At 40.3% G+C, this 25,579-nt stretch overlaps 1 protein-coding gene across 1 annotated transcript in view; it reads right to left on the bottom strand.

The window, feature by feature from the left end:
• The window catches only part of ADCY1 (adenylate cyclase 1), a 149,626-nt gene extending 136,291 nt beyond the window's left edge, over positions 1 to 13,335 (bottom strand). The window contains exon 1 of the mRNA XM_030971284.1: positions 12,638 to 13,335. Coding sequence (XP_030827144.1) covers positions 12,638 to 13,306 — 669 coding nt within the window. The 5' untranslated portion in view covers positions 13,307 to 13,335. The remainder of the gene's footprint in view (positions 1 to 12,637) is intronic.
• Between the last annotated feature and the right edge of the window lie 12,244 nt (positions 13,336 to 25,579).

Genomic DNA, 25,579 nt, shown 5'->3' with positions numbered 1-25,579 from the left:
TTCCTATTCCCAGTCTCTTCCCACCAGCACAGAAGTCCATGCAGGTGCGATGATAACTTTGGAAAACATCCATCTGAAAGCCCATCCTGCTGGCTGGTTCTAATTCACATTAGCAGCTTCCCACTCCACTCAGTGCAGGGATTCAACTGTTATTGCGTGGTAAAAACTGGTGAATAAGGGGGTGTACCCACATGCATGAGATTACTGTTGTTTTTTTTTTTTGTGGTAATGATGATTTAAAATATTGATTCATAGTAAAATTAGGCTGTTAAAAGCTGGTTTCTGGAAACTCATAAAGAAAGAGCTGGCCTTTTAACTATTGTTTAACCCAAATCATTCACCTATGAGACTTCCTTCCTACTACAGCCTAGATATCTGATATTCCTGGAGTCTGGGCAAAGTCTAGACACTGTCTTTCACTGTTAGAGATTTCTGATTCCTATTCAGAGGACATTACTCTCTCATCTCTGTGTTAGCTCTTTAATGCCACTTTGTCATCCCCACAGATACGAGGTTACAACACAGAAGGCTGTATTGACAAAATACACCAGGATGTGTTACAGAGTTTCAAAACTCACATGACTAAGCTTGACTGACACATTCCCAAAAGCTGGCCTTAGGTGAGGCAGTACAGAGTGCTACCCACCCTTGGGAAAGGCACAGGCACAATTGACCTAGAACAGGAGTGACTCCCCAGTGCAGAAAGTGAGTACACCCAGGTCTGTCACCATGTTTCTCCTGAATGTAAAGAGTGGTGCTGTATTTTCTTGAGTCAGAGGAGAAAATGTATTACCTGGAACTCCTGTTCTGTTTGCATACACTATAAAACTGGCACAGTTGGAGCACCCAACACTGCAACAGTGTGCTTCAGATGCTGAAAGCATCATTAACAGGCTGGTGCAAAATGCAGTTTTTTTCTTGTCTTTAGCATTGTGTTTTACCAACACTGACATTTCAACGTGTCCAAGGCCTAAATTAATCCTCAGAATGGATAGTGGAAGCAAGACTGCTGTTTATTAATTGTTAAATGGACACCTACTAGCCATTTACATGTCAGTAATTTTGTCTTGATAAGCATTTCCTCCATTCTTTGTGTACCAGACTAGAAATTCACTCATTTAGTGAGGGCAAGAGAAGCATAAGAAATGAAATATCCAATCTGTTGGACAAAGACTGAGAAAGCTAACTAAATCCTACTTTTCCTATGGTACTCGTTTGTCACATAAAATTCCCCAGAGTTTAACCCAGAAACTACTCAGACTGATAATACCAATCAGCATCTACAACTGTTAATATTGCAATAGCTATGTGATACAGTGATATAGTATTATGTCCAGGCCACCAGTAGACCTCTAACATCTACACCAATCCTAAGAACATTTTCAACTGGAGATGTTTTAACCAACTCCGAAAACAACTGAGATATTTTCAGATGTTACAGAGAGAAATATTTCTCTTGAGGATTATTAATCTGACCCCTAATGGCTTTCCCTTCTTCTTCTACTCTTATACAGCCACCTCATGCCAGCTTCTTGTTTTCAGATAGCTTAAGCATTCTTTGAAGAGAAAAAATTCACACCCTCTAAATACTCTGCATTTATTGCCATGTTACACAGAATTAGTTCTTACTGTACCCAGTGTCTTACATGTTGCACTGCTGGCGTTTGCTGACAAGTCAAACCCATGGGTTTCCTTGGGACTGATTTAGCGTCAATGTGGCTTTGCTACTGTAAGAATAATAATATTTACCCAACATGTTAAGAATCAAATATGGCAGCAGACTCTATAATGCCCTGGAAGTAGATTGCCTCACTTTCTGTTGTTAGGCATGCTAATTTTAGGTGCAGAGGTCCTGTGAACTTGCACTGCAATTCCACATAAGATACATAAGATATACCTATTACTTCATAAGCAATCTTAGAAAAACAACATTTGTGTTTGCCCACAGACCAAGGAAACAACTTTGCCAGGCTTGCTGAGTTACCAACAGTGATGGTACATAAATAACTCATATTCTCATATCAGAAACTGGACTAGTGGCATCAGTGTTTCTTACACATTTTGGTACATCATCAAAATATCTTTAGATACTAAAGAGACTTGAACTTTACAAACCTAAATCTGAAATATGGCTCTAAAGAAGAGAAGACTATTCCCTCATACACCTCCAATCTTGAACCCCAGTTGCAATAAGGAAGAAAAAAAATATCTTTTCCAAAGTTTGTACCATTCAATAGAGCCATCTCCTTATAGGATTGCTCACAGTAAGATCACTGTAACTCAGCAGTCTATCAGCTTTAGAAATGCTTTTTTTAAAAAACTACATTTCAGAAAAAGGTTTTCAGCTGTACAAAGTAGCTGTAAATCTTTCATTTTTCATTTTTTTCTATTTTTATGAGTGGAATGGCAGCAACTATCACACACAAGTGAAAAGGAGCTGAGATAGCTGATATATTCCTGTGAAGAGAATTTCTTTGAAAATGTTAGGTAATAGTTTATTTATATGTCAAATCCTTACGTTTAAAGAGGACCAGAAAGTCTTACTAAACTTCAAAGACATCTTCAGGGGCATGTAAGACATTTTGTAGGAAAGACAATTTCTCCCAACTTTAGGTATTACATCTTCATCCCAAGAGAATGAAGAATCTTTATGATCAGTAGCTAAGCTCAGTTTTTCAGTATATAATTGTGCTGAAGAAATGGGACTTCTGCAAATGATGGCAAAGAGATTTGGAAGAAAGGTGCATGACTGTAGACTCACTAATAGACAAGAGAGACTAGGTCTTGGGGCTGAATATTGTGTACTTTTAGGGAAATTAGGAAAGATCATTCTCCTTTCTGCAGAAATCTGCCTGTCAGAAGAGTGTTCTCTTTTTTGCATCTGGCTGATGCTCCTTTTTGGGGGAAATTCAGTAGAGACTACTGCAACAAGAACTACAGTAATCAGCAAAAACCTGACAAGGACGGGTTGCAAAAAAGCATCAGCAGGAAAAGAAAAAAAAGCAAGCAAAAAATATTTAAATTCTCTGATGATACACTAGATCACTTAAGGAGAGAGACTTTACAAGTGGACATTGCCCATTTCAGTATTTCTGTTCATCCTAACTGTAAAATACAAACAGTTAATTTTTTCAGAGTATTCTTCTAAGACTCAAGAGTAAGAAAAGTACATTTTTCATTGCCAATAGACAAGCTAAGAAAATCCAGCAATTATGCCCACTTTTTCCTCTTAAACATCACTATCCTTTTCACTGATGGATACGTCAGAAACTGTTATAAGGAGAATATGCAGTCTCAGGTAGAAAATCATACTGCTCTCCCACCAAAGTATTTGAGCCATTGTGTTAACATTAATCAGTATTGTGAAGGGCAGTTTAGAATAGGAAACCCTCTTCAGGCTGTGGTCTCTTCAAAGGCAAAAACCAGACTAATGTTTTTAATAGTGCAAGCAAGAAGAAATGGACTATTGATAAAGCAGTTTATTTTGACTAACAGATGAAGCAAATTAACTCAGCTGCAATCTCCTCAATCTACTGCTGCCTAAAATAGAGAGAGCTGCATGGAGAAGGCCAAATAAGCTGCTGTAATCTTTCCATCTGGGGGAACTCAAGCATCTATCATTCACCACTGTCATTTACATAATTGGTAAAGAGGAAACCCACATGCTGAACATAGAGATAGTGCTCATTTTGTTTCTCTGTTTTGAAAAACAGCATTATTCCTTATATTTCAAAGCATATAGGAATGACAGAGCATTCATCATAGCTAATCCAGCTATGAACTTAAAACAGGGTTCAACTCCCAGAGCCCCTGCAGTGACAGCTGATTTACACTAAACCAGCATGGATCAGCAGAGAGATCAGCATAACAGCTTGCAGGGTGGAGTACCAGGAATCACACAGGACATCAATGAGGGGTAATCCTCACTTTCCAGAGCATAGCACCACAGCTCTGGGATCCATAATACCAGGTGAGAGTAGCACTCAAATCTTTGACAGCCATAACAGCAGTGACCAGGATTCTGCAGAGCAGACTCCAGAGACAACCTGCAACAGTAGAAATTTGATCCTGGTAGAGCTTCTGTCTCTTGCATGCTTGTTTGGTCAGAACTTTACACACCATTACTACTTCCATGTCATTTAATAAACAAGCAGATATTGACTTTTTATATGGTTCCCATTGAATGATGTACCTGTTTAGTTAAAACATCCTGGGAAGAAATTATTACAGGAAAGGAGAATTTTTGACACATCAGGTAATCTCCCTGAAATCCACTAAGATGGTTTTTGGCATTTAAAAGTGAAATGAGGTTCAGTCCAACATCCTCCACCTTTGAATGAACAGTGAAACAGTGATCAATTTACTTCAAAATTAATTTTGCTACATTGTATTTTATACAGATTAAGAGAAAGAAAGAAAGAAAGAAAGAAAGAAAGAAAGAAAGAAAGAAAGAAAGAAAGAAAGAAAGAAAGAAAGAAAGAAAGAAAGAAAGAAAGAAAGAAAGAAAGAAAGAAAAGAAAGAAAGAAAGTCCTTAGAGGGCATAGGCCTCTTTTCAACTTCTTGTGAACAAATTTCATAAGTCCTGCTCAAGCAAAATATCCTTTTTCAGCCTGATGATACTCAAATTAAGGATATATTTTATGTATATCTATTTTTAAAACTGTGTTTATTAGCGTTATTTCATTTTCTAATTTTGTATGGGTGGATAATTACTTTCATCTTCTAAGAGGTAATCATAAGCAGATTTATGGCAATTGACAGACACTGTAGTGTACACTGTAGTGCTTGAATGAGTAACCTTTGAAAAAAACTCACAATAGCCAAATTAAGCACTCCTTAATTCTATGTGCTAACCACTGTAAAAAGTTAATTATGTTGACTTTGAACCCAATATTTAGCAGCTTGCTCCAGAACAAATATATGAAAGGTGATGTTAAAAGCGAAATATTGCTCTATAAAATTTTTCATACTAGTTACACATTTCCTCAACACACATATCTGGGTGAAGAAGGATTTCTGTAGTTCCTGAACCACAGCTAAATAAGTAACTATCTTTCTTGAGGGTTTTTGCATTTTACTGCTCACCTTAGAGCCACACGCTAGATCCACATTTCTGGGATTTTTCACTATTTCAAATACTGATGGAGAAAACATCTTTTCTGTTTATACAAAGTGCTTGGTGATTTTATTTCAGGAATCAACTCATGGTAAATTCATGCAGAATATAAACAGCTGGACAAAGCAGTAACTATGTTGTGTCCTCATATTCCTGTAGGTATGTATCTTAAAAGTTTGAAGCAAAGCAAATTTCTTCCACAAAAAATTCCCCCAGAAGAAGAAAGTAAGAAAGTAAATCACATATTTTGGAAATTTTGAAAAAAAGAAAAAGAAAAATCCATTCTACTCATTGATAGTCTCTCATACCCATCCATCCATCCGCCAAAGACAAAGCTCAGCTCAAAAACTTGAATCAGTCTCTTCTGCTGGCACTCTTTCCTCACCTTCCCAACAGCAAGGATCTTACAGGAGTTAATACTGCCTGAGTTCTTTCTGTCATAAAACACAAACATTTCAAGTCCTAGATGAAATATTCTTATAACATTATGAATTAACCAGAACATGAAGTCTGTGTGAAGCTATGCCTTTTCCATATTCATAATAGACTTTCTAACAATAATTCCATCTTGACACTACCAAGAGCTTACAAGGAACAAGAAACAATGCTTTTCTGGCTCATCTCTGGTGTTCCATACATGCCACCTGCATTTAGTTCTATTTGTACCACCTTATGGTAACAGAAAAGAGATGTAAAGCCAGGAATATATGGCCTTTTGCATCTGAGAAAGTTAAAGACAATAACTAACCATGATAGACAGAAAACATTATTTTATGTGAGCTAATGTTTCCTGGAATGGCAAGAGAAGAAATGCACTGCATCTAAACTGACAGAATGACATAAGACCCTAGAAAGAATATTTCTGGCCAATTTCATAAGGCCCATGTACAGACAAGCACAAATTCATGGCTGTGCTTAAAGGAGATGAAAAGAAATTGAAATCTGCGCTACCTAGTTGTTATATTACACTGGTTCTGTCAAGAAAAGCATTGCACTATGCTTATAACTGGGGAAAACGAAATGGGGAAAATACTTAGAAGCCTAAATGGCAGAACATATCAAAAGCAACTACTCCCTACAACATTTTCTCATAGAAGTTTAGCTCTGAATATATCCAAAATTACATGTTCAGGAAAAAAGAAATTATAGAAGAAAGGAGTAGAAACCCTTGATAACTTATCCCATAGAACCACCAAAAATCTTTAACCCCGGTTTGGTAGCCCCTGAGCTCAGAGCTGCACAAACACTGAACACTTTGTGAAAAATACTTTTCCACAGAGTAAGCATGCAAATTAAATACAGTTCATAATGACTAACATTACACGCAATGTTTTGCTATAAACTAGGGTCTAGGCAACAACATTTTACCATTTTGAAATGAAAACACCCTTGGGCTCACTTTAATAACAGTAAAATAATAGCAGTAGCAATACATGTGGAGACAGTCTAAACCACACAAAAGGAATGCAACAATATAGCCCTGTAGTACTGTATTGCCATTGTTCTTACTCTATTGTCACTGCTATATAAAAAGCTATAAGTTATGCACTAACTTTGCAAGGCCTTCAGACTGAGACATGTCAGGCTCTTTCTGGGCTAAAAATTTAGCCTTCTCAGGCTGACTTTTTTTAACTTCTGCGCACATTTTTTTACTTGGTTTAAACATTTTTCCCTAGTTTATCAGATCTGTCTAGTTCATTTATGTTACTTTTGCTTATCTTTGTATGTTACCACAACAGTTTTATGACTAAAACATAACAAAACTGTACTATGCAGAAATGTAGGCCATACTGTAAGAAACACAAACCTTGTACAAACCTTGAGAAGGGGAGACACAGGAGGTACAAGCATGGTATTACAAAAGGTGCAGCCTAAAGACAACATCTACAGCTATAAAAAAGAGTCCCCCATGGTCAGCTCAAGAAATGTGAACATGGAGATAACCAGATCTGGTATTAGTTGAAACAAAGAGAATAAAGAACAAGTATTTAGCATACATAAAGGAAAACCATTTTAAAATTTTGGATGAAACATGGAGCTGTAGAACAACAAAGGAAGAGAAATGACTATATCAACATTAGCACAAACATCCCCTTCCTTCCTGTGAAAGACTACAGATGCTGCCAATGTAGGCAACATTTCCAGCAGAATGAAAGACACCACCCTTAGAATTTGGAGAAGCAGAAGGGAGAGCCTAACATCAAAGAAAGTGGGTAGTAACTGAGTATATAACAGTAATAACTGGTTTTTGAATTTTTTTTTTAATATTTTTTTGAATAGAAGCCCTTTTTTTCTTCAGTAATGATGGGATCTTGCCTACTAATAACAACTAAACTTCTCAGATAAACTGTTATTGACTATGTCTCCAAGTCACATGATTCTCAACAACGCTTCTTGTTTCTCAAGCGTGCAGAACCATCAGCATGCTGTTAATTTTCGGAAACCCACAAAGAGTAGCAGTGTCAGCATCTGCAGACTCAGGGATTCAAGAGCATACTAATCTCTATGTGGAAAAAGATCCTGAACTCTACGTTCCATAGAAAATCCTACACTTCAGCCCCTAGATAAAATGACTGTGGTCAAGACCTGGCAAAGCCTATGCCACAAATTAAGACACCACTTTGATTAGAAAGGAGTAAAACCACCAACCCCCCCCCCTCCAAACTTTTAGCAATCTTTCAATATGGACTAAATATGAAATGAAAATTAGAGTTACACACAGGTATTGAGAAACTCTAAAAACAGTATTCCCTCTCTTTGGAACTGGAGGAAAATAGCGAATTCAAACAGATTATTAGTGGATAGATATGCTTGAATTCTAGACAATATTATAGATAATAGAATTCTAGATCTATTCTTGATACTAGTATTTGGAAAGCATCACAAAGACTGAACTAGTAGAGTCCCTCACCAGTATTTTATATGCATGAAGGAGAAAAACAGAATTTTGCACTGAATAATAATGACAATGGAGCTGAGCTGTCTTTGATTCACAGGTGCTTTTGTTAGGCTACTAAACTCTGCCTTCTATGTGAGAGACAAAGGTGTGGAGATTAACAGTTCTGTCAGTGATGTGTTCATTAATTTTCTTGTAAACATTAGCACAAATAAGATTAACTTTGGCATAACAATTCCTTGTGATATTCTATAATACTATCACACTGACCTGCAAATAGTTAAGATTATAAAATAAACTTTTAAGTAATAAATTAATTATTTAAAATAAATTATACTAATTTCCCCCCATTATCCTTTACACAGTCTATCTAATCCCAGCTAAGATTTTTGGTACTTGCTGAATCAATAAAAGTGCTATCATGCATGCAAATAAATATATGCATAAAATCAGTTTTAAATGCAGGCCAAAAAAAAAAAAAAAAAAAAACAAAAAAGCACAAGCCTAAACAAACCAACTGAAACCTACATTTGTTTCACCACACTTCTGAAAAAAAATTTGTGTTAGTTTATGAGAGCACTATTCTTTCTTCTGCTCTTTGTTTCTAATGCTGTAGTTCTGGGTTTTCTTCTGAAAGTTTTGCTCTTCCCCAAAGACTTCTGTGATGTGTTAGGGTACTTTGGTCATGTATGATTTGGTTTTTAATTTTCTGGAAATAAAAAGATATATTTTTTTAAAGGCACCTAAAATATTTAGAGGGCCAAAAAAGTTATTTAATGGTAAGACATGAAACAGTTGATATGCCACCACTGAGTGATTTCTATGAACAACCTTTGCCTTCCTTACCCCATCTGGTCCTCATGTCTCTAACACCCACACACTCCATTACAATAAAAATTATATTAAGATTCTTCAGGCAGAATTCTCTATTTCTGTAAGGGCTCTGTAGCACCTAACATATATCTGGAATCTATAGAGGGAAAAAATGAAGAAAGAAAAAAGGAGACAAAAGTCCAAGCTTTTAAAACATCATTTGTAGGTTCAGCTGTCTGTGGATACATTGTCACCTTATATGGCAGGACCATTTTGTTCCATGATTCTGAAGGAAAGGAAGGAGTCCAACTGACATGATCAATATGCTACTGGTTATATACACCACTTACGTCCTTATCACAATGTCAGATAAGACATGCAATATCAGCTGTGAAGTCAGCATATCCTTGACATGATCTCATATGGGATCAAGGTTGCCCCCAAGTACTTTGCATATTTTTTAGATTGCACTTATTTATATATATATAATCTATTACTATATTTCTATTTAGAAATGAGCCAGACATATTAGTAGATTGGAACCTTTCATTTAATGAACCAAACACTTACTGAGGGGAAAGGTTAAGCTCAAGTTCTGCCACATTACTCCCCTGACTCTCACTACCTCCCTGTACTTGCTTTCCTGCACTCCTTTTGCCTTTATACACACCTATGCCTCACCTCTGGCATGGCATGGCATGGCATGGCACGGCACAGCACGGCACAGTACGGTACAGAATGGCATGGCACGGCATGGCATGGCACGGCATGGCATGATCTCCACAGACAATACTGTGCTTCCAGAAAACTATCACTTGCAAATTAAATGTGCTTTACTCAACAGAAGTCATGACAAACTTCTGCCAAAATGAGCATTGGTTTTACTATGTAGAGAATTTGTACATTTAAAAGACAGCAAGTCTTAAGCATGCCATGGGGCACGCTCAGGGTCTGATCTGTCCCTATTGAAATTAGTGAAGCTTTTGGCATTCGGAGATTTGCAAATGAAGATTCCTCAGACTTCGTGAAGTAGAAGGTGCATATCTAAAAGCTCACTTTGGGAAAAATCCCTTAACTTAGCTATGCCTGTTTTTTAATGGGTTGAACTTGGAACAATATGAACTATTTGGTTGTGCTGACCAATTTCCAGTTTAACGTCAATGGAAGATTACTAGATCTGCAGTCTCCTAAAGCTCAGGCTAAACAAAAATAAGATTTATTCCCAAGTTGGTTCCCTGCTCGAATCACAGAAAAATCAAAGAGGTGTTTAACAGAATACCAATCTCAGTGATTGGTGCAGGCCTTTCTGCATTTTCAGGTACTTCAGATTTCTTTTAAAAAATTTAAATTCATCAACTTGCTTGGGGCTAGGGAGCAAGGGGTTGGGAGAGAGAGCAGAGCCCTTCATGCTATTGCAGATCTGCATAAAGCAGTCCTGCTTCCCTGACATATCAACTGCATGCTGCGTCTACAGGCATGGGGGCCATCATGATAATATCCAGTGTCTGGGAAGCAGATCCCAGTCATGAGGAGAAGCCCACTCTAGCCCTTAGAAAAAAAGGCTCAGCTACTCTCAGGCCAAGCAAATAAAATTCAGATGATGCAGCCTTTACATATCTTTAAACTTCCAACCATTGCAAAGTTGTTCTTTGGAAGAGCAAAAAACTTCTTTGTAAGGGAAAGAAGGCCTTCCATACATGGAGATGGCCTTCAAGCCTGAAGACTCATTCCTTGCCAATATGCCACAAATCAGTGTGCATTTTTGTGTGTCACAAGTTCACAGACCAGTTCTATTGCTTGACTCTGAGCTGGTTTCTGCCTCCTGTTATCAGTAAAGCATACTGCTTTAGGGACTGCATACAAACCACTGAAATTACTCTGGCTGGGGGAAATGGTGATGAAGAAGAAACGTAGATATGTTACATCAGATCTTAGTCAACTACTTCTATGCATTTTCAAGCCAGTCTCTTGCCTGATGAGTAACAGAGTTAAACTAGTGTGAAAGGATAGAGCTAGAAGATTTTTTCTTTTCAAAATGTTTTACATCCACAACCTTGGTTAGATAATTTAATGAGCAGACGTTATTGTCATCTTCTTTATGTTACTCATCTAGAAGAGCAGATGCCACACTGAGCTGCAGCTTGGCATCAAGGAAAGTCTGTCTGTGTGTCAGGGTAGCCAGGATAGCCTGGACTCCCATAAGGACTAATTGGTGCTCCAGTAAAAAGAGCTATCTTCAGCCCTATTCAAAAGGAATATTCTAGTGTTTTTAACATCCTTCCAGATGCTTTTTAGGAATGCTCCTCTCAGTGCTCCTGCATTTTATCAGCTCTCCCTCTCATGGAAACTCTAAATCGCATATTTAAAAATAGACCATCAGATTATCTGGGTAAATCATAAAGCTCAGCTTATCTCTCTCTTCTCCTTCAAAATATACAATTTATTTTGTCCACCAGCTCAGCAGCGTGAAGCCATCAATAATCCTGTTTGTCTCAGTAACCCCACTCAGTGATTGTCCCTGTGCATCTCTATTCTTTGTGCGCATGTCACGCTAGGGTGTGTGTGTGTCTGTGTGAGCACTGAAGAAGGATCCAGGAATTTACAGTTTTGGGCACAAAGGTGTACAATCCTCCTGTATTTATGCCCATGTCAACTGTGTATGTCCTAGCATCACAACACTTATGGAGAATAATACCAGCATTTTGCTGAAGTAATGTACCAAGTACTTCAATTATGCAAAAAATTGTTGTTTAACACCAATCTGGACGACAGAACCCATGTGTTTCTCCTGAGGGCAGGCATACTCAATTCATGCAAGGAAGGACACAAAAATTTTTCAATTGCTCTCTCCCAGTGGTTCACACGCACCAGATAATAGAGCCTCCAGTGGCAAACCCCGACTGCCAGCCCACACGTTTCCTAATCGCGCATCTCCTCATCCTCCTTCCCCTGCCAGCGCGGCCCATCAGGCCACGAGAGCCGGAAAAAGCCCTGCAGGGATATAAATAGCTCCTCGGGGGAGGAGGAGAGAGTGCAGCAGCACGTTTCTAAAGATGCTTGCTGCAGAGGGAGGTTTTGCTGGATTAATTCAGAGGGGAAGGGGAATCGCTAGGAAGTTCACTGCCACAGCAGGTAATGTCTGTGGAAAGAGGGCAGCAGCTGCCCTGGGGAAGATGAAGGGGGAATGCCCCGCTTTCTGGGAGAGCAGAGAGGCGGGGTTCCCATTCTGAGCGTCCCACCTATTTCAAATCGTTTTATCGGAGCCCTCCCCGCCCCCGCAGATGGGCTGTGTATAGTAACGAACGGCCTACGGCTGAGACAGACAGCGAGGATACGAACCAGCTCGGTGGAGGTGCTATTACCACACGCAGCTTATTGTCTGTGCAAAGTTTGTACAGAGCCAGGTGATGCTGGTGCGCGCTGTGTTACACTGACTGTGCATGCGATGCTCTGAACTTGCTCCATCAGCGGGCACACGGTAGCGCGGCCTTCCCTGCCCTGTCCCCGGTTTTCCTTGGAAAGACAAAGCCGAGAGGTTCCGTCTCCCCAGAACCGCCCCATCCCCCCGTGCCTCCCGGAAACTTTCCGGAACTACAGACACAAACGCCTGAGGCACAGGTGGGCGCTCGCCCCTTCCCGGCCGGAGACAGCCGGGGCACTCCTCAGCCGCCGCCTGCGCAGGATGCGCGGGTGGCCTGGGGCCGCTTCGCGCCTCTCCGCTCTCCCTCCCCACGGCGGGCCGGCCCCGCGCGGGTCTGCGGTGCTGCAGCGCCCGACCCGGCCCGGCCCGGCCCGGCCCAGCCTCTCTCACCGTCCTCCAGAGCCTCTGCCGCTTGGCACTGACGGAGGTGGCGGTGACGATGAGGTGGGAGACGGACACCACCAGCCCGAAGACGATGGCCAGCAACGTCCGGACGGGAAGCAGTGAGTAGGAGACGAAGGTTACCAGCATGAGCTGCCACATGCCCTGCTCAGGGGCGCTGGGCGGCTCCATGCCGTAGGCGCCGAGAGAGAAGGGGCAGCAGAGGAAGGAGAAGGTGAAGCTGAAGAGCAAGGTGAGCTTGACGATCTGCTGCAGCTGGGTGACCTGCAGGTACTTGACATTAGTGACGATGAAAAGGGAGAGGAAGATGATGCAGTGCACCGGGTGCGAACCTTTAGAGATGGTCAGGCTGGGGCCGGAGAGCAGCTCCACCAGGGCTAGGCTGGCGGTGAGCACGATGAGGACGGCCAGCGCCTTGAGGGTGGACGTCTGCTCCAGCTTCAGGTTGTAGCTCTGGAAGAGAGCCTCCAGCTCCTTGCAGTCAAACTCGTCCTCGCAGGCGATGGCATCCAGCAGCAACAAGGGAGGGGGGTCCCCTAACCCGGCTCCCGCTCCCGACGCCGCAGCAGCCGGCGGGGAGCAGCAGCAGTGGCAGCACTTCTTCCTCTTGGTCTTGACTTTCTGAAACGGTATTTCCTCCATGTCAGTGCCATTCATAAACCCGGGCAAGAAATGCTCCTCCAGGTGTCCCCCGCTGCCGCTTTGCCGTCTCGCTGTTCATAAAAGAGAAGGGGGCTGCGCGCAGGAGCCGCGGCCCCTCGCCCGCCGGCAGCCCCCACCGCTCCGCGGGCGCGGGTCCCGGGCACTCCAGCCAGCCGCGGTCCGCAACCCGCGCCGGCAGCCGCCCCCTCCCCTGCCACCCAGGAGCCGGGGGTGGCTGGGACGGCGGGAGGAGAGTCTCACTCGCGTTAATGTGCCAACCTTCCTGCCTGCAGTCTTGCTTTCCCCTCCACCCTCCTCCTCCTTCTACTCCTCCTCCTCCCCTGGTGCTCCAGGGATGCTAATCTCCTACTGACACCAAAACACCACCCAAAGGTTTGGAATCAAACAGACGGAGGGGTGGGGGCAAAGGGTGGGTGGAAGCTCAGAAAAGGGGAGACGGAGATAATCAACAGGCGGCTTTCCCTTTACATAACGCTATTTTGGGGAGCGGGAGCTACAGAGGAAAGCAAACGGGCTCCCGTGAGGTGGGCAATATTAAAAAATAAAATAGCTAGTAGGAGGAAAAAAAATTAATCCGACCCAGGGTTGTGGAGGAAAAGTGCTGCAGAGGGGCCGGAAAGAAAGCTGCAGGCAGGGAATGGGAAGGCGATCCCATTCCCAGGTCCGAGAGCATCTCACCGGAGCTGGGGATTGAGAAGCGCCTGCGCGCCGATCTCTTGGGAGGCCGGACACGTCCCCACCGGGGCTCCGCGACTCGGGAGCGGCCGAGGGGCCTGCCGCCCCAACAAAGCGCCCGGCGTTCCTCCTGCCGGGCGCCCGGGGCTCGCCCGGCGCTGCGGGTGCGTCCGTCATCGGCTGAAGGCTGGCAGCCCCGTGCTGCCCGCCTGCCCTGGCAGCTATTCATATATGTATAGATACATAGGTACATACATAGAGATATACACACACACACACACATACATACATACATATATACATACATATATACGTGTGTGTGTATCTGTGTGTGTATAAAAATATACAAAATCTACATATAAAGACTAGAAGTACATGTAAATATAAATACATTTGAAAATATGTAAATATATAAATATATATGCTTATATAGATGTTTCCTTTCAGAAATAAAGTTGTGTCTGACTGAATAAATATTCTGATGTTTCTTGTTTTTGCCTAGCTCTGGAGCAGTGGGAGAAAGTGGCGTAGTGAATGAGAAAATTTTGAAGATAACACACTTCTATGAGCACTTCTGCCTGTCTGGTAATATAAATCAATCAGTGGCTGTGGAGGATTACTCTTATGACTGTTGAATATCACCCCACTCAAAATCATACTTCGTGCCTCATCAGGAATTTGAATCTGTTGTTTTGAAAAAAAAGCCTTTATTTCTGCCTATAATGCTGCTATCAGATACTATTACCAAGTTGTCACAAAAGAATACACTAAAATATGCTTTTTTGTAATCATTGCATCTAATTTTGGGATTATGAGACTGATTTCAAACTCACCAAAGAGTAGAGAAAGGACACCAGTTTTCTTTTGGTTTGGGTCAAGCATTTGTAAGATTCAAGTCTAGGAAAATGTCAAAATAGAAAACAAAGGTTATGAACAGTTGGCTTTTCAAAGGCAGGGCAGGGATGCTTTCCAGAATCAAAGCAAATATTCTACTATCATCCATAGGTTGAAGAACTAATCACAGATTTTTGTATCAGTGATGTCAAATTCTGGTCCCAGATTTGGGCTGAAGAGTTTTAACACCAACAGTAGGCAGGGATTCTGAGGCAATATTTTTTATATTAATATTTTAGTATTTGATGTTAGTCCATGCCCTATAGACTCGGTATGCAGTCACTCTTTTGAATCTGGACAGACCTCATCAGGAAAAGAGAATAAATCAACATTGCTGGAGTTTGTGTATTACAGATTCAAAATATTCCACACTTGGGAAAATGACTGTTACGTCCTCTGCCTTCATGGAAAATAACTCATGGTGTTTTCCTAGGCTGTGACTTAGACCCTCAAACACTGCAGAACTGTAAATACAGCTGATATTTAGACTTCTGTAACATCCTTCCAGAAGAAATTAAAGGGGTTGGATTTGCTGGCCTGAGTACTGGAAACAGGAAGAGATGTTTAGCTGAAATGAAATTAAACCTATGTTTAAACTTAAATTAAAATATGTAGACAAACAAAAAGAGGCTTCCTTTGTTTTGCGAGATCTCTAGTGTGGTTGAAAAGCTTAATAAATTAATCTCCTTATTAACTTTGGTGCATAAATTCACTTCGGTCACACATATATTAGATAAATACACACTGTTGTGTTTTTACCTGTCCTCAGCTTTTTTTCTGAGCTCATATATCCTGAGGGATAAACTAATATTTCACATCTCACAAAGTATAAGAGGTGGCACTGAGTTGGCCAGCCCTAGGGGCTATTCACTGAAAGAGTTGTCATGCTAGCAGTTATAATTTCTTTCTTCTGGCTCTCAGCTTGGTGCTGAGGAAATGGAAGGTAATTCCCTACAGGGCACCCTGTGGTTTAGATTATTTACATGCTTCTTACAGTCTCAGGTTGGCATAGTTAGTGCATACATAAAGCAGAGAAAGATGCTGCATATGAAACATATACATCTTCATTCTTTCTAGGTCAAGGGGAAGCAGTGAACTGTTGAAGCCTCACTTCCTTCAGACACTCTAGGAGTATGGAAATGCCACATAGTGATTAATAAAACTCTGCCATCCTTTATAGACTGTTTCACATCACAGGGCAAATACTTCACCATACCCTCCATAATGAGGAGCCAAAATTTTAGCACCTGATGTCACAAATACAAAGAGGAAACCTCAAAGCCTTTGTCTGAGACAGACATATTATTAAAGCAAATGGCCAGCTATAAAACTTCTGGAATGCACTTGACACTGGACCATATTTTCTGACTTATCTGTTGTAGATGACAGTATCTAAATTAATCTAAATCTTCCTGGGGTTTTTGAGCTATTAACAACACTTTGTGGACTGTAGTACACTTCTGGCTCATTTTTAGGAAAGATAAGAGGTTGGTTTTGACAGTTATTGCCCCCCAAAATTCTGGAACTGAGTCAGTTCTTTGTTTTGTATGCTCTTGCATTTGTAATCAGAAACTACTTTCGGAATGAATGTAAAACATTGACAGGAAAGAGTATTGACAGGAAAGAGTGATTAGAATCCAGCTTTTTCATCTTTAGAACTGCAAAACATATCTGCTTTTAATTTTTTTCTAAGAGGCAAACTGTCTTGGTTCTTTGAGTCACTGGAAGTGAAAAACATTTTTTATGGAGAGTCAGGCAGTATATGGATCTAGGGTTACACTAAACACAAATCACACTGTATTTTACTAGATTTTTGTCTTGAATTAAAAGCTACTCAGAGTTTCAGTTCCCACTCAGTTCCTTCTCTCACAGTCTATTTTTATTTACCATGTGCTTGTAGATTCCCCACTCAATAATTATTTTTCACTATAATCTTGTTTTACTTTACTGAACTCAGTACTTGCTTTTTTTTTATCTCATCTTCTATAACAGTTTCAAGCATTCACTGCCTGGTGCATTACGTGGAGATCATCTTTAAAAGCAATACCTTTCATAAAACTGGAGCTCTTCAGATTCAGGACAATTTTAGAAGTAGGCACAATGAAAGTTTTGCATTGATAGACTTTTTTTTCCTTCTGGTAATTTTTGTCTGAGGAAGGATTGCAAGGATTTTCATCTTTTATCCATATTTAGTATTGCTTACCTGTAACAGAATGGAACGCTCTATGATTGGAGACAGGGATAGAAATCCCTTTTCCCTCTCATTGAATCTGACAGTAAGACTAAAGACTCTGCATAAAGCTATTGAGAAATTTCTGCAGATTCATTCTAGCAGGCACAGCTTGTTAATGCCACCACAGAAATCTATCTAGTGAGAAAAAAGCAGTGACACGGGCAGGACAGAAAAAGTCCAGCACAAAATAGTAGGAATGGCCAAGTTTAAATATAAAAATTGAACGGTGTTTTTTTCCTCTCATGGATCTCTGTAATAGATTCCCAACTTCTAGATTTTGGGGAAAGATTTGAAAAAGTGAAAGTATGTTTTTCCAAATGAGGCACAGATTTCATTAGAAACTAATCTGGGGACTCCATTCAGAGTCTTATTTCAAGAAATGTAGAATAGATTTCTGTGAGGCTGCTGAAAAAATTTCTGAACAGGTCTCATAAGCATTATACTGACTTTTCCTTAATATTCTTTGTGATTTTAAAGTCTGACTTATGGCACATGCATTTTGATGGAGAAGAAATGAAAGTGACCGTTCTGATACATTACCACTTCCACAGTTAAACAACTATCTGCATGTTTGAAATCACCTAATCAGAGCATTTCTTCTACAGAGCTGAAATAAACTTTGCCCACCTACAATGAGTGAAAACCTCACAAGACCTACAAGTTCAGTCATTAGGAGACATTGGTTCTAGCCTCAGCAATGTTGTCCAAAATTACTTTTTGATTTTATCTTTTTCTTTGTGATTCTTCATACAAGAACCAGTTTTAAGAGAACAAAGATGAGTCTTTCAAGGGTAAATTTAGGCTACAATACTAAACCCAATGACAAAGCTGTGCCTTAGCTTCTGCTCAGGTCTAACATTAGCAGTTTTGTTCAGTTTCCATTGGACTGCACAGCATTTTTTCCACTCAGATTATTTTAATCACTATTCTATCTGTATAGAAGTCTATCTAATTGTGTAATCTATTGGAAAGAAAAAAAATCAGATGAGAAAAAAGTTTTATTAAGGCCTTGACCTCAAGTCACTTGTCAGACAAGACTGATGACGAAGCAATTAGGACATTTGACAGAAAAATAATATGGCTAAAGTGGCTAATTTGCCAGCAGAGAAAGGGGATGGGTTTTCTCCAGACCTCTGCTGAGCAGGGAGTATCAGCATTAAGAGCATTTTAATCCTTTACCCCTCTCTTCTATTTTAAGCCTTACAGGAGAGCATGAGACTTCTGTGACCTACTGAACTTCTGTATTAATACTAATGAACATCTTCAGTGAGCAAGCAATGTGCTTTCCAGACAGAATGGACACCTAGCAGGTCAGCCAGACTCTTCCAGCTTCTGACCAGTCATTACTTTTCTTCATCCATACTGTATCAACTCTGATTTATCTATTCTTCACCTAAAGTTAGTGCCATTTGATGTCTATTATAAGGGCAAATATTCAGGAAAGAAGGTTGATACATTTTTATGAAGAATTAATTCACTGTTTCTGTTCTGGTCTCTAGTAAGCAAGCCACAATTCTCAGGATCTCTCCCAAATACCACAACGCATATGGCCATGCTTCTGTCTCATCTCTTCCTACTTTATCCTTCCTGTTACTTCAGAGAAATGTCAGGATTTTTGCTTCATGAGCCTGTGGATGGTGGGAGGGTGGAAATGACACAGGAAAGGTTTCAAATCTTCTTTAAAACAATTTGTTGTGTACTTTGCCGAGGGGTATACAACAGTGACATATACTGATTAAAAAACATCAGCAAAACAAATCACAAACCAACTGCAAAACCCACACAGCACTTGTAGCACCTGCTTTGTTACTTCATTTTAGATGTGTACATTAGAGCATACTCTTTTTCAGCAGAGAATGCCATAGTGCATGTTGCCATAGTGCAGCCATAAATGTTCTGGTACCCCCTCATTGTACCATGGGACTCCACCAGAGAGGTACCAGCTCGGTTGCTGACACCCATATCGCTAACCCATTACACTTGTGTCAGAGCTTGCCAGCTCAGGTTTCATACTACACATACATGTTTGTGCATTAACCAGATCTGGAGACAGCTTGTTCAGGGCTGCCACGGGATCTTTGCACTGCAGTCTGGAGACTAGAAATATCATGTTAGCCTTCAACAACAGACAACCTTTTCCCTGGTTTCCTTTCAGTAAGGTGGATCTTTCAATACATCGGTTATCTTCAGAATCACAATCCCATCCCAGGCTAAGAAATCACCCAAGATGTGTGGGTTTCCTCTAGTAAGGTTGTTATTTTATCTGCCCAGTCAGCTTGGTTAACAGACTTTTTCTGAGCCAATTTCCCAGTCAGTATATAAAAACACCCAAACAACAAAACCCAGCCCCCAAAATTAGCTGGATTGGTTCTGGGGCAAAATACAAATGTTGCTGAGTTCCCACAGACTTCCTTTTGCAAATTGTTTCAGAAAAACCAAGAAAAAAACCCAAAACTGAACCCTTCTTCCCCAATATCTTAGTACTTGTCCCTGCAGTCAACCAATGAAAATTTCCCAAACCAGTTAGCAGATTTGGTGGAAATTTCTGTTATGCAGGTGATCTGATTGACCAAAACATTCTTAAGTCCTTTAGCTGTCAAAGAAACTCAGTAAAATTCAGACCAAGGTCAAACAGTCCATTCTCATAGATGGACTTTTCTGGGAGTTCTGCAAATGTCTAGCATCACGGTGCTGGCAGTGGGAATGAATCTGATTCTGTTCCATGAAATCAGAGGAAGTTTTGATATTCACTGCAGCTATATTAGCCCTGGTATTATAGCTGTGCTTATTTCCCAAGGAAGGTTTCTGTTCCTCTCTATACTAATACTGCTGTTGTCTAAGGTAGGAGTATGGCTCTGTTCAGAGCTTATATCATTCTTGTTTGCCTAATGAAATGCAGTTTAGATGTATTTCAGAATGTATATAAGGACAGATATTTTGGTTAGTTTATTCCCTTGAATTTGTTGAAAGAGAAGGACAAAGAGAAAAAGAAAGCAATGCAAAAAGAAAGACAGAAATTATAGCTGTTTATAATTCACAGTTCACTAGTAGCCATATTTCTGATATATCAAATTTTTGAAAAATATATTAAATAGTAATTCATATTCAACAGAGATGTTTTCCTCCTATTTTACTTATCTCTAGGTTATGTAGCGCGCATATTCTTGAATCACTTATACTATGCATGGTATTTGTCCGGGTTTGAAAAGGAAATGAGTTTTTTGGGATGCTGTGGTCAAACCAATAGGTGCTCATATTTGAATATTGGCACCTGGTGTGGCCACTGAGGACATGGATATGCCTCTGAGAATACAGGGGGTTAAAAGTAGAGAACTCCCAGGAAAACTTTCTTTTGGTTCTGGTCAGTGAAAGGTTCAGAGCTCCCCTGCCCATCTGCTGCCAGCTGAGTGGGGGAGAGGAAGCCATGCAGCTGGATGAGGTAGGCCAGGCCTTGGACAGAGAGGGGAGGTGAAGAGGCCCTTGCAGGATGGAAGGGTGGAGGAGCGCTGGAGAGGCATTGGGCACACCCTCCCCCACCCCCCAGGAGAGAGAGAGAGAGAGACAGACGATGTCTGTGCTTGTGCCACCTTGAAATTAGCACAGCCTGCCAAGAAGGAGAAGCGGGGCGTGCGGCGAGAAGATGCCTGGCAGGGCAGCCATGGGAGTTCTGGACAGGCAGAGCCTGAGATTTTTAACCCTTTTCTTGGATGATGGAAACCTTACAAATGCTGATCCTCCTGGAGTTGAATGAGAAGAGACAGATAGAGATAAGAGGAAATGGGCCACGAGAGAAGTTGAGAAGAATCTTGGGTGGGCGGAGGTGATGGAGTGGCCTTTGGCTGGACTTTTCTTGTATAGCCATGGACAGAACCATTTTTCCTGTGACACAGAGACTGCATTTAGGGGGAGACAATGGCTTGGAGCCAAGAGAGTGCAGCGATGTTATGCGAAGGAGTGCATGAACAGAGACGACGGGTGAGGAGGGTGGTGGTGCCCTCCGTCTTCAGGGAAGAAGAAGATCTCTGTTCTTGAGACCCCTCGGCCCCAGGGAGTGAAATCTGGGGGGGACAGGCGTCCCAAAAGTGAGAGACTGTGCTTTTTTTGGAACTGGACAAAGCATCCTTAAAAGGGAATCCCTAGAAGCAGCCCTGGTCCATGTGCAGTGGTGAGAGCACTGGGCATGGAAGGAAGATGTCAGGATGGCAGATGATCTCTGGGTGGTGCCACGTGTGACATGGAAACACAAAAGGTCTCAAGTGTGTTTCCAGGGGAAGCCTATGGTAGAAGAGGGACTCCTGACTGCTTGATGAACTGAGAATTGATTATCTAAAGGGTGGTGGTGGACTGAGAGTTGGTGATCTGAGGGATGGATGTATTGAAAATTTGGTGGGGGGAGGAGGAAATGTTTTTGGAAGGTTTTCATTCTTTCTGTGTGTTTCTTTTTACATATAGTTGTAGGTTAATAAAGTTTTCTCTTCTTTATTCCTAAGTTGGAGCCTGCTTTACTCTATTCCTGGTCACATCTCACAGCAGACACCAGGGAGAATGTATTTTCATGGGGGCACTGGCATTGCGCCAGCATCAAACCGTGACAGTATTATAATTTATGAATTGAAATTTTAGTAAACTAATATTTTTTTTCTTTCTTTTTCTTTTAATGAAGCCTATCAGTTTCTCAAGATTTTTTTTTTAATCCCATGTATATTTTCATTATGTCAAGTTTTCACTATTGATAATATTCAGCATGTGTTCTGGTATGATTTTTCATGACAGTTCACTCGTTAGAAGTTCTGTAATAGCTGCCTCAGGTGCCAGATAGGAGGCTCCCTTCTGGACTTCTGATTTGGCAGAACTTCACACCAGTTTCATTTGGGAGTTTTTCTTGAGTAAGTGTTCTGAAAGCCTGCACATTTTCATCATTTGAAGAGCCTTCTGTCAAAGAGTGAAAAGTACATTGACAATATGAATTTTACAATAACAGTAGAAATAAATATATTTGTAATGACTTCCTGTTGGAGAAAAGAATTGCTCCTTTATAATAATTTAATGTTTTCTGATGATAACTATAAAGCTAACAGTAGTTTCAAGACGTAGCATACTACAGACAACCAGAGTGTTCTCTTCCAGTTAGTACTTGTACTTAATCACTGAATAAATACAGATATAGCCCTTTGCTGTTTTTTAAAAACCCAAGGAAACCATCCCCAGATCCAGTGGAATTAAAAAAACCCCAAACCTTAATGATGCTTTTCAAATAGAAAGATAAGCTTGTTACAGAAGGCTAAGTCGCAAAAGACACTTATTAGAGATTCACCTCCTCTAACACTCTCTTGCAAAGAACAGAGTACCCCAAAACAGCATGTATCAGACATTAAACTGCTGTTCCAGATTATTTCCACCAAGGGCCAAGATTCTCTCTACTTTATTTCTAATCTATGTAATGGGATTCTTCACGTAAATCCTGCAACTAGCAGCAACTAATTAGGTCAAATTAACAGGACATATGTTACTGGATCTATTTTGAGTTTAACTCCTCAAGATGGAGCTACCCTCCTCTTTAAGGTAACGACTACTGGGTGTTAAAAGTGAAAAGACAATGTTGTTGTGGTGTGTTTACTATTCCTTTAGTAAGAGCCTTGCTCAACATTAAGACAGATTTCCGGTGGACTTCAAAGCTATATTTATTTTCTTATCACCTGTGCACCCACTTCATCCTAAACAATTTGCATAAGCCTGCATAATGCTTCTTAGTTATGCCTCACTGCTACTATATATAGATGAACTGGAAATTCAGCTTAGTAAAGCAACTTAATTATTTTCTTGTTCCCTTCTTTCTTCCTGCCTACACACTGTGCATGTGTTTTTGTGCATGAAGGTATGAAAGAGAGATCATGTACTCAAAAGGAATTTTAAGTGTTAAGTGTTATTGTTCTTATTAATTATTGGGGGAAACAAAATTTTCTAAACTGATGCAAAAGTAGGAGCCATAAGAACAATCCCAAATATCACAGGGATTCCAGCATATGTGTGTATATCTCTGAGTGTGAGTGGGTGTGTTTGTAAATGAGAAGCAGGACTTTTTCCTTTTTTCAAAAAAAAAAAAAGGACAAAAATATTTCACATTTTCTTTGTGACACACATAGAGAGTTGGCTACATTAGCCAAGTCAGGTGCTGATTTTATTAACAGTACATCTCATATATTTCATACAGGCTTCTTTTCATTTTCTGTGTTACTATTTATTTGCTTAACAATCTGTTTGCTTTCAAGTTTATATTTGCAAATTAGGTTATTTCTTTAAAAACCTAGAGATGAAATTAAAAATCTCATTGAATATGGTATATTTCTGGTTGGATAGGACTCATAAGGAAATAAAAACAATACTTAGATTTTAGTTAAAAGTAGACATTTTTCTCAGAACTTTTGTTTGCAAAAATTGTCAAAAATTACAGCAGTTTATATATAGATCTGCTTGCCTAAAAAAATTAATTTTATATTTAATAAAGCTAATTTTGTAGCACATTAGCACTTAATCCTGAGAAGCTTCCTCTCCTCAGCTCTGATAGCCCTTTAAAGCAGAAAGAGGCATTACTCCAAGGAGAGCTTACCAGTGCTTTTAACTCTAGACTGAGTAGTGCAAGCCTGACTACATTCACTATAGATTGGGTCTTACCCTACTGTCTGAAATATATCTCACTTCTCTAAACAAGGTTAAATGCTATTTTTCTTCCCCTAATCCTGTTTAACAAGTTAATAGGTAGTCTGGGCAGTTTAAGTATTCCAGTTAAGTGGGAGAAAGGTCACTGCAAGACTACTTAAAAGATATCATGGGATGATAGAGGGTTAATGCAGTTTTCCAAAGGATTTCCTAGAGGGTTTCCAAATTATTTAGGGAAGGCAAGTCAATACTAGCATTAAAATAAAAAATCTCTGGGAATTTCCAACTACCATTGCAGTGATAGAACTTGTTTTTATTTTTGTAAGTACATTTTACAGTTTCTGCCCAGCACCGACATACTCTCTTGGCCTTGCACCTAACTCACCAAAGCTGAAAGCTGACAGAAAACTTTGACTTTCTTTAGCCTCAGGCGCTGCTCCTCAGCGCCCAGAGATTAAGGGCCTCAAGGTGGCCAGCTCTGCTTATTGCACTGCCTAAGAAAAATTTCCCTGACTTCACTGGTAACTTATCCCACAAGTCTAAATCCAGAGGTTAAGGAAGCTGACTTGATATTTTCCACCAACTCTATGAAAAAAGTGCTATACGGTTTTATGCCTAGCTTGTAAGTTTTGGGCCTTTGCATTCAAGATATATTTGTGACTGACAGACCTCTTCAGTGAGATTTGCCCCTGTAGTTAGCAAGGAACTTGTAGAGGTCTGTGTGTCCAAAGACATTTACCCAACAAGGAAAACTTGAAGAGAAATGCCCTATTGACTAAGTAAAATTCTCACCAGCACATTTTGGGAGTTTTTTTGCAAGAGCACCAGGGGAATTTCTCCAAGGACCTGACGGGAAGAAGTAGCAGCAATAATCCAAAAAGTGATGATAGCACTTTCTGAGGATAACTTAAGTGCCACCCTGATGGTACAGAGATTTCATGCACCATCTCACAAACAGTATATGCTGGGGACTCCCCTGCTGGAAAGGAGCTTGGCAGTAAGGGATGAGATATCAATCAGCTCCTGGGGAAACCTGTTCCTGTGTTTCACCACTCTCATTGTAAAAAAATGTCTGCCATAAGCACATTTATAAAATCTTTTTTAAAAATCCCAAATTTAATCTTGTTTTCAGTCTATTTAACCACACATTTTCACCTCTTGTACTTCCACCTGGTAATGAGTAACATCCTGGAAGACAGCACATACAATGACTAAGGGCTTATTGTGAAGCCATCCAGTCTTGATTTATAAGAAGTACAAATTGTTGAAATAGCTCTATCACAGTTGAAGGAGATACTGACTGAGTTGGTAGTTACATAAACCTTTCCTGCTTATTGCACTGGGTGAGGTTACATCTCATCTAAAAGCATTACTTTTCAAATAATGGCCCATAAACATAAAGAAAGTATAGCAATGCATGTAACAACAACACTGCACTTAGTACTTAAGCAGTATGGTGGATCTTCAAAGCAAAGGTTTTCAAGGCTACATAAAGAAAATTGAATAACAGGATTTTTGAAAGTGGTCTGATTTAACCTCTTCTGCTCCTACTCAGCCCTCACCAAGACTAACCTTTCCCATCAGCAAAGATTTATTTGCAATAGATGCTAAAATTTCTTATCTCTTCTTCTTTAACCCTATCTATTTACCTTCTTCTATTTCCAGTTTATCAGTACTACTGAAAGGTTCTTCTCTGTTGACATAACTGGTACACATCTAAAAGCTTTATTTGAGATCAACATTTCAGTTGCTTTTGAACTGAGACTGCCAGTGTTATCGGCATAACCACATGGACAGAAATAGTTGTG

Source organism: Camarhynchus parvulus, chromosome 2 (genome assembly GCF_901933205.1).
Source record: "Camarhynchus parvulus chromosome 2, STF_HiC, whole genome shotgun sequence".
Lineage (NCBI taxonomy): Eukaryota > Metazoa > Chordata > Aves > Passeriformes > Thraupidae > Camarhynchus > Camarhynchus parvulus.
This window is presented reverse-complemented; position numbering and strand designations above follow the sequence as displayed.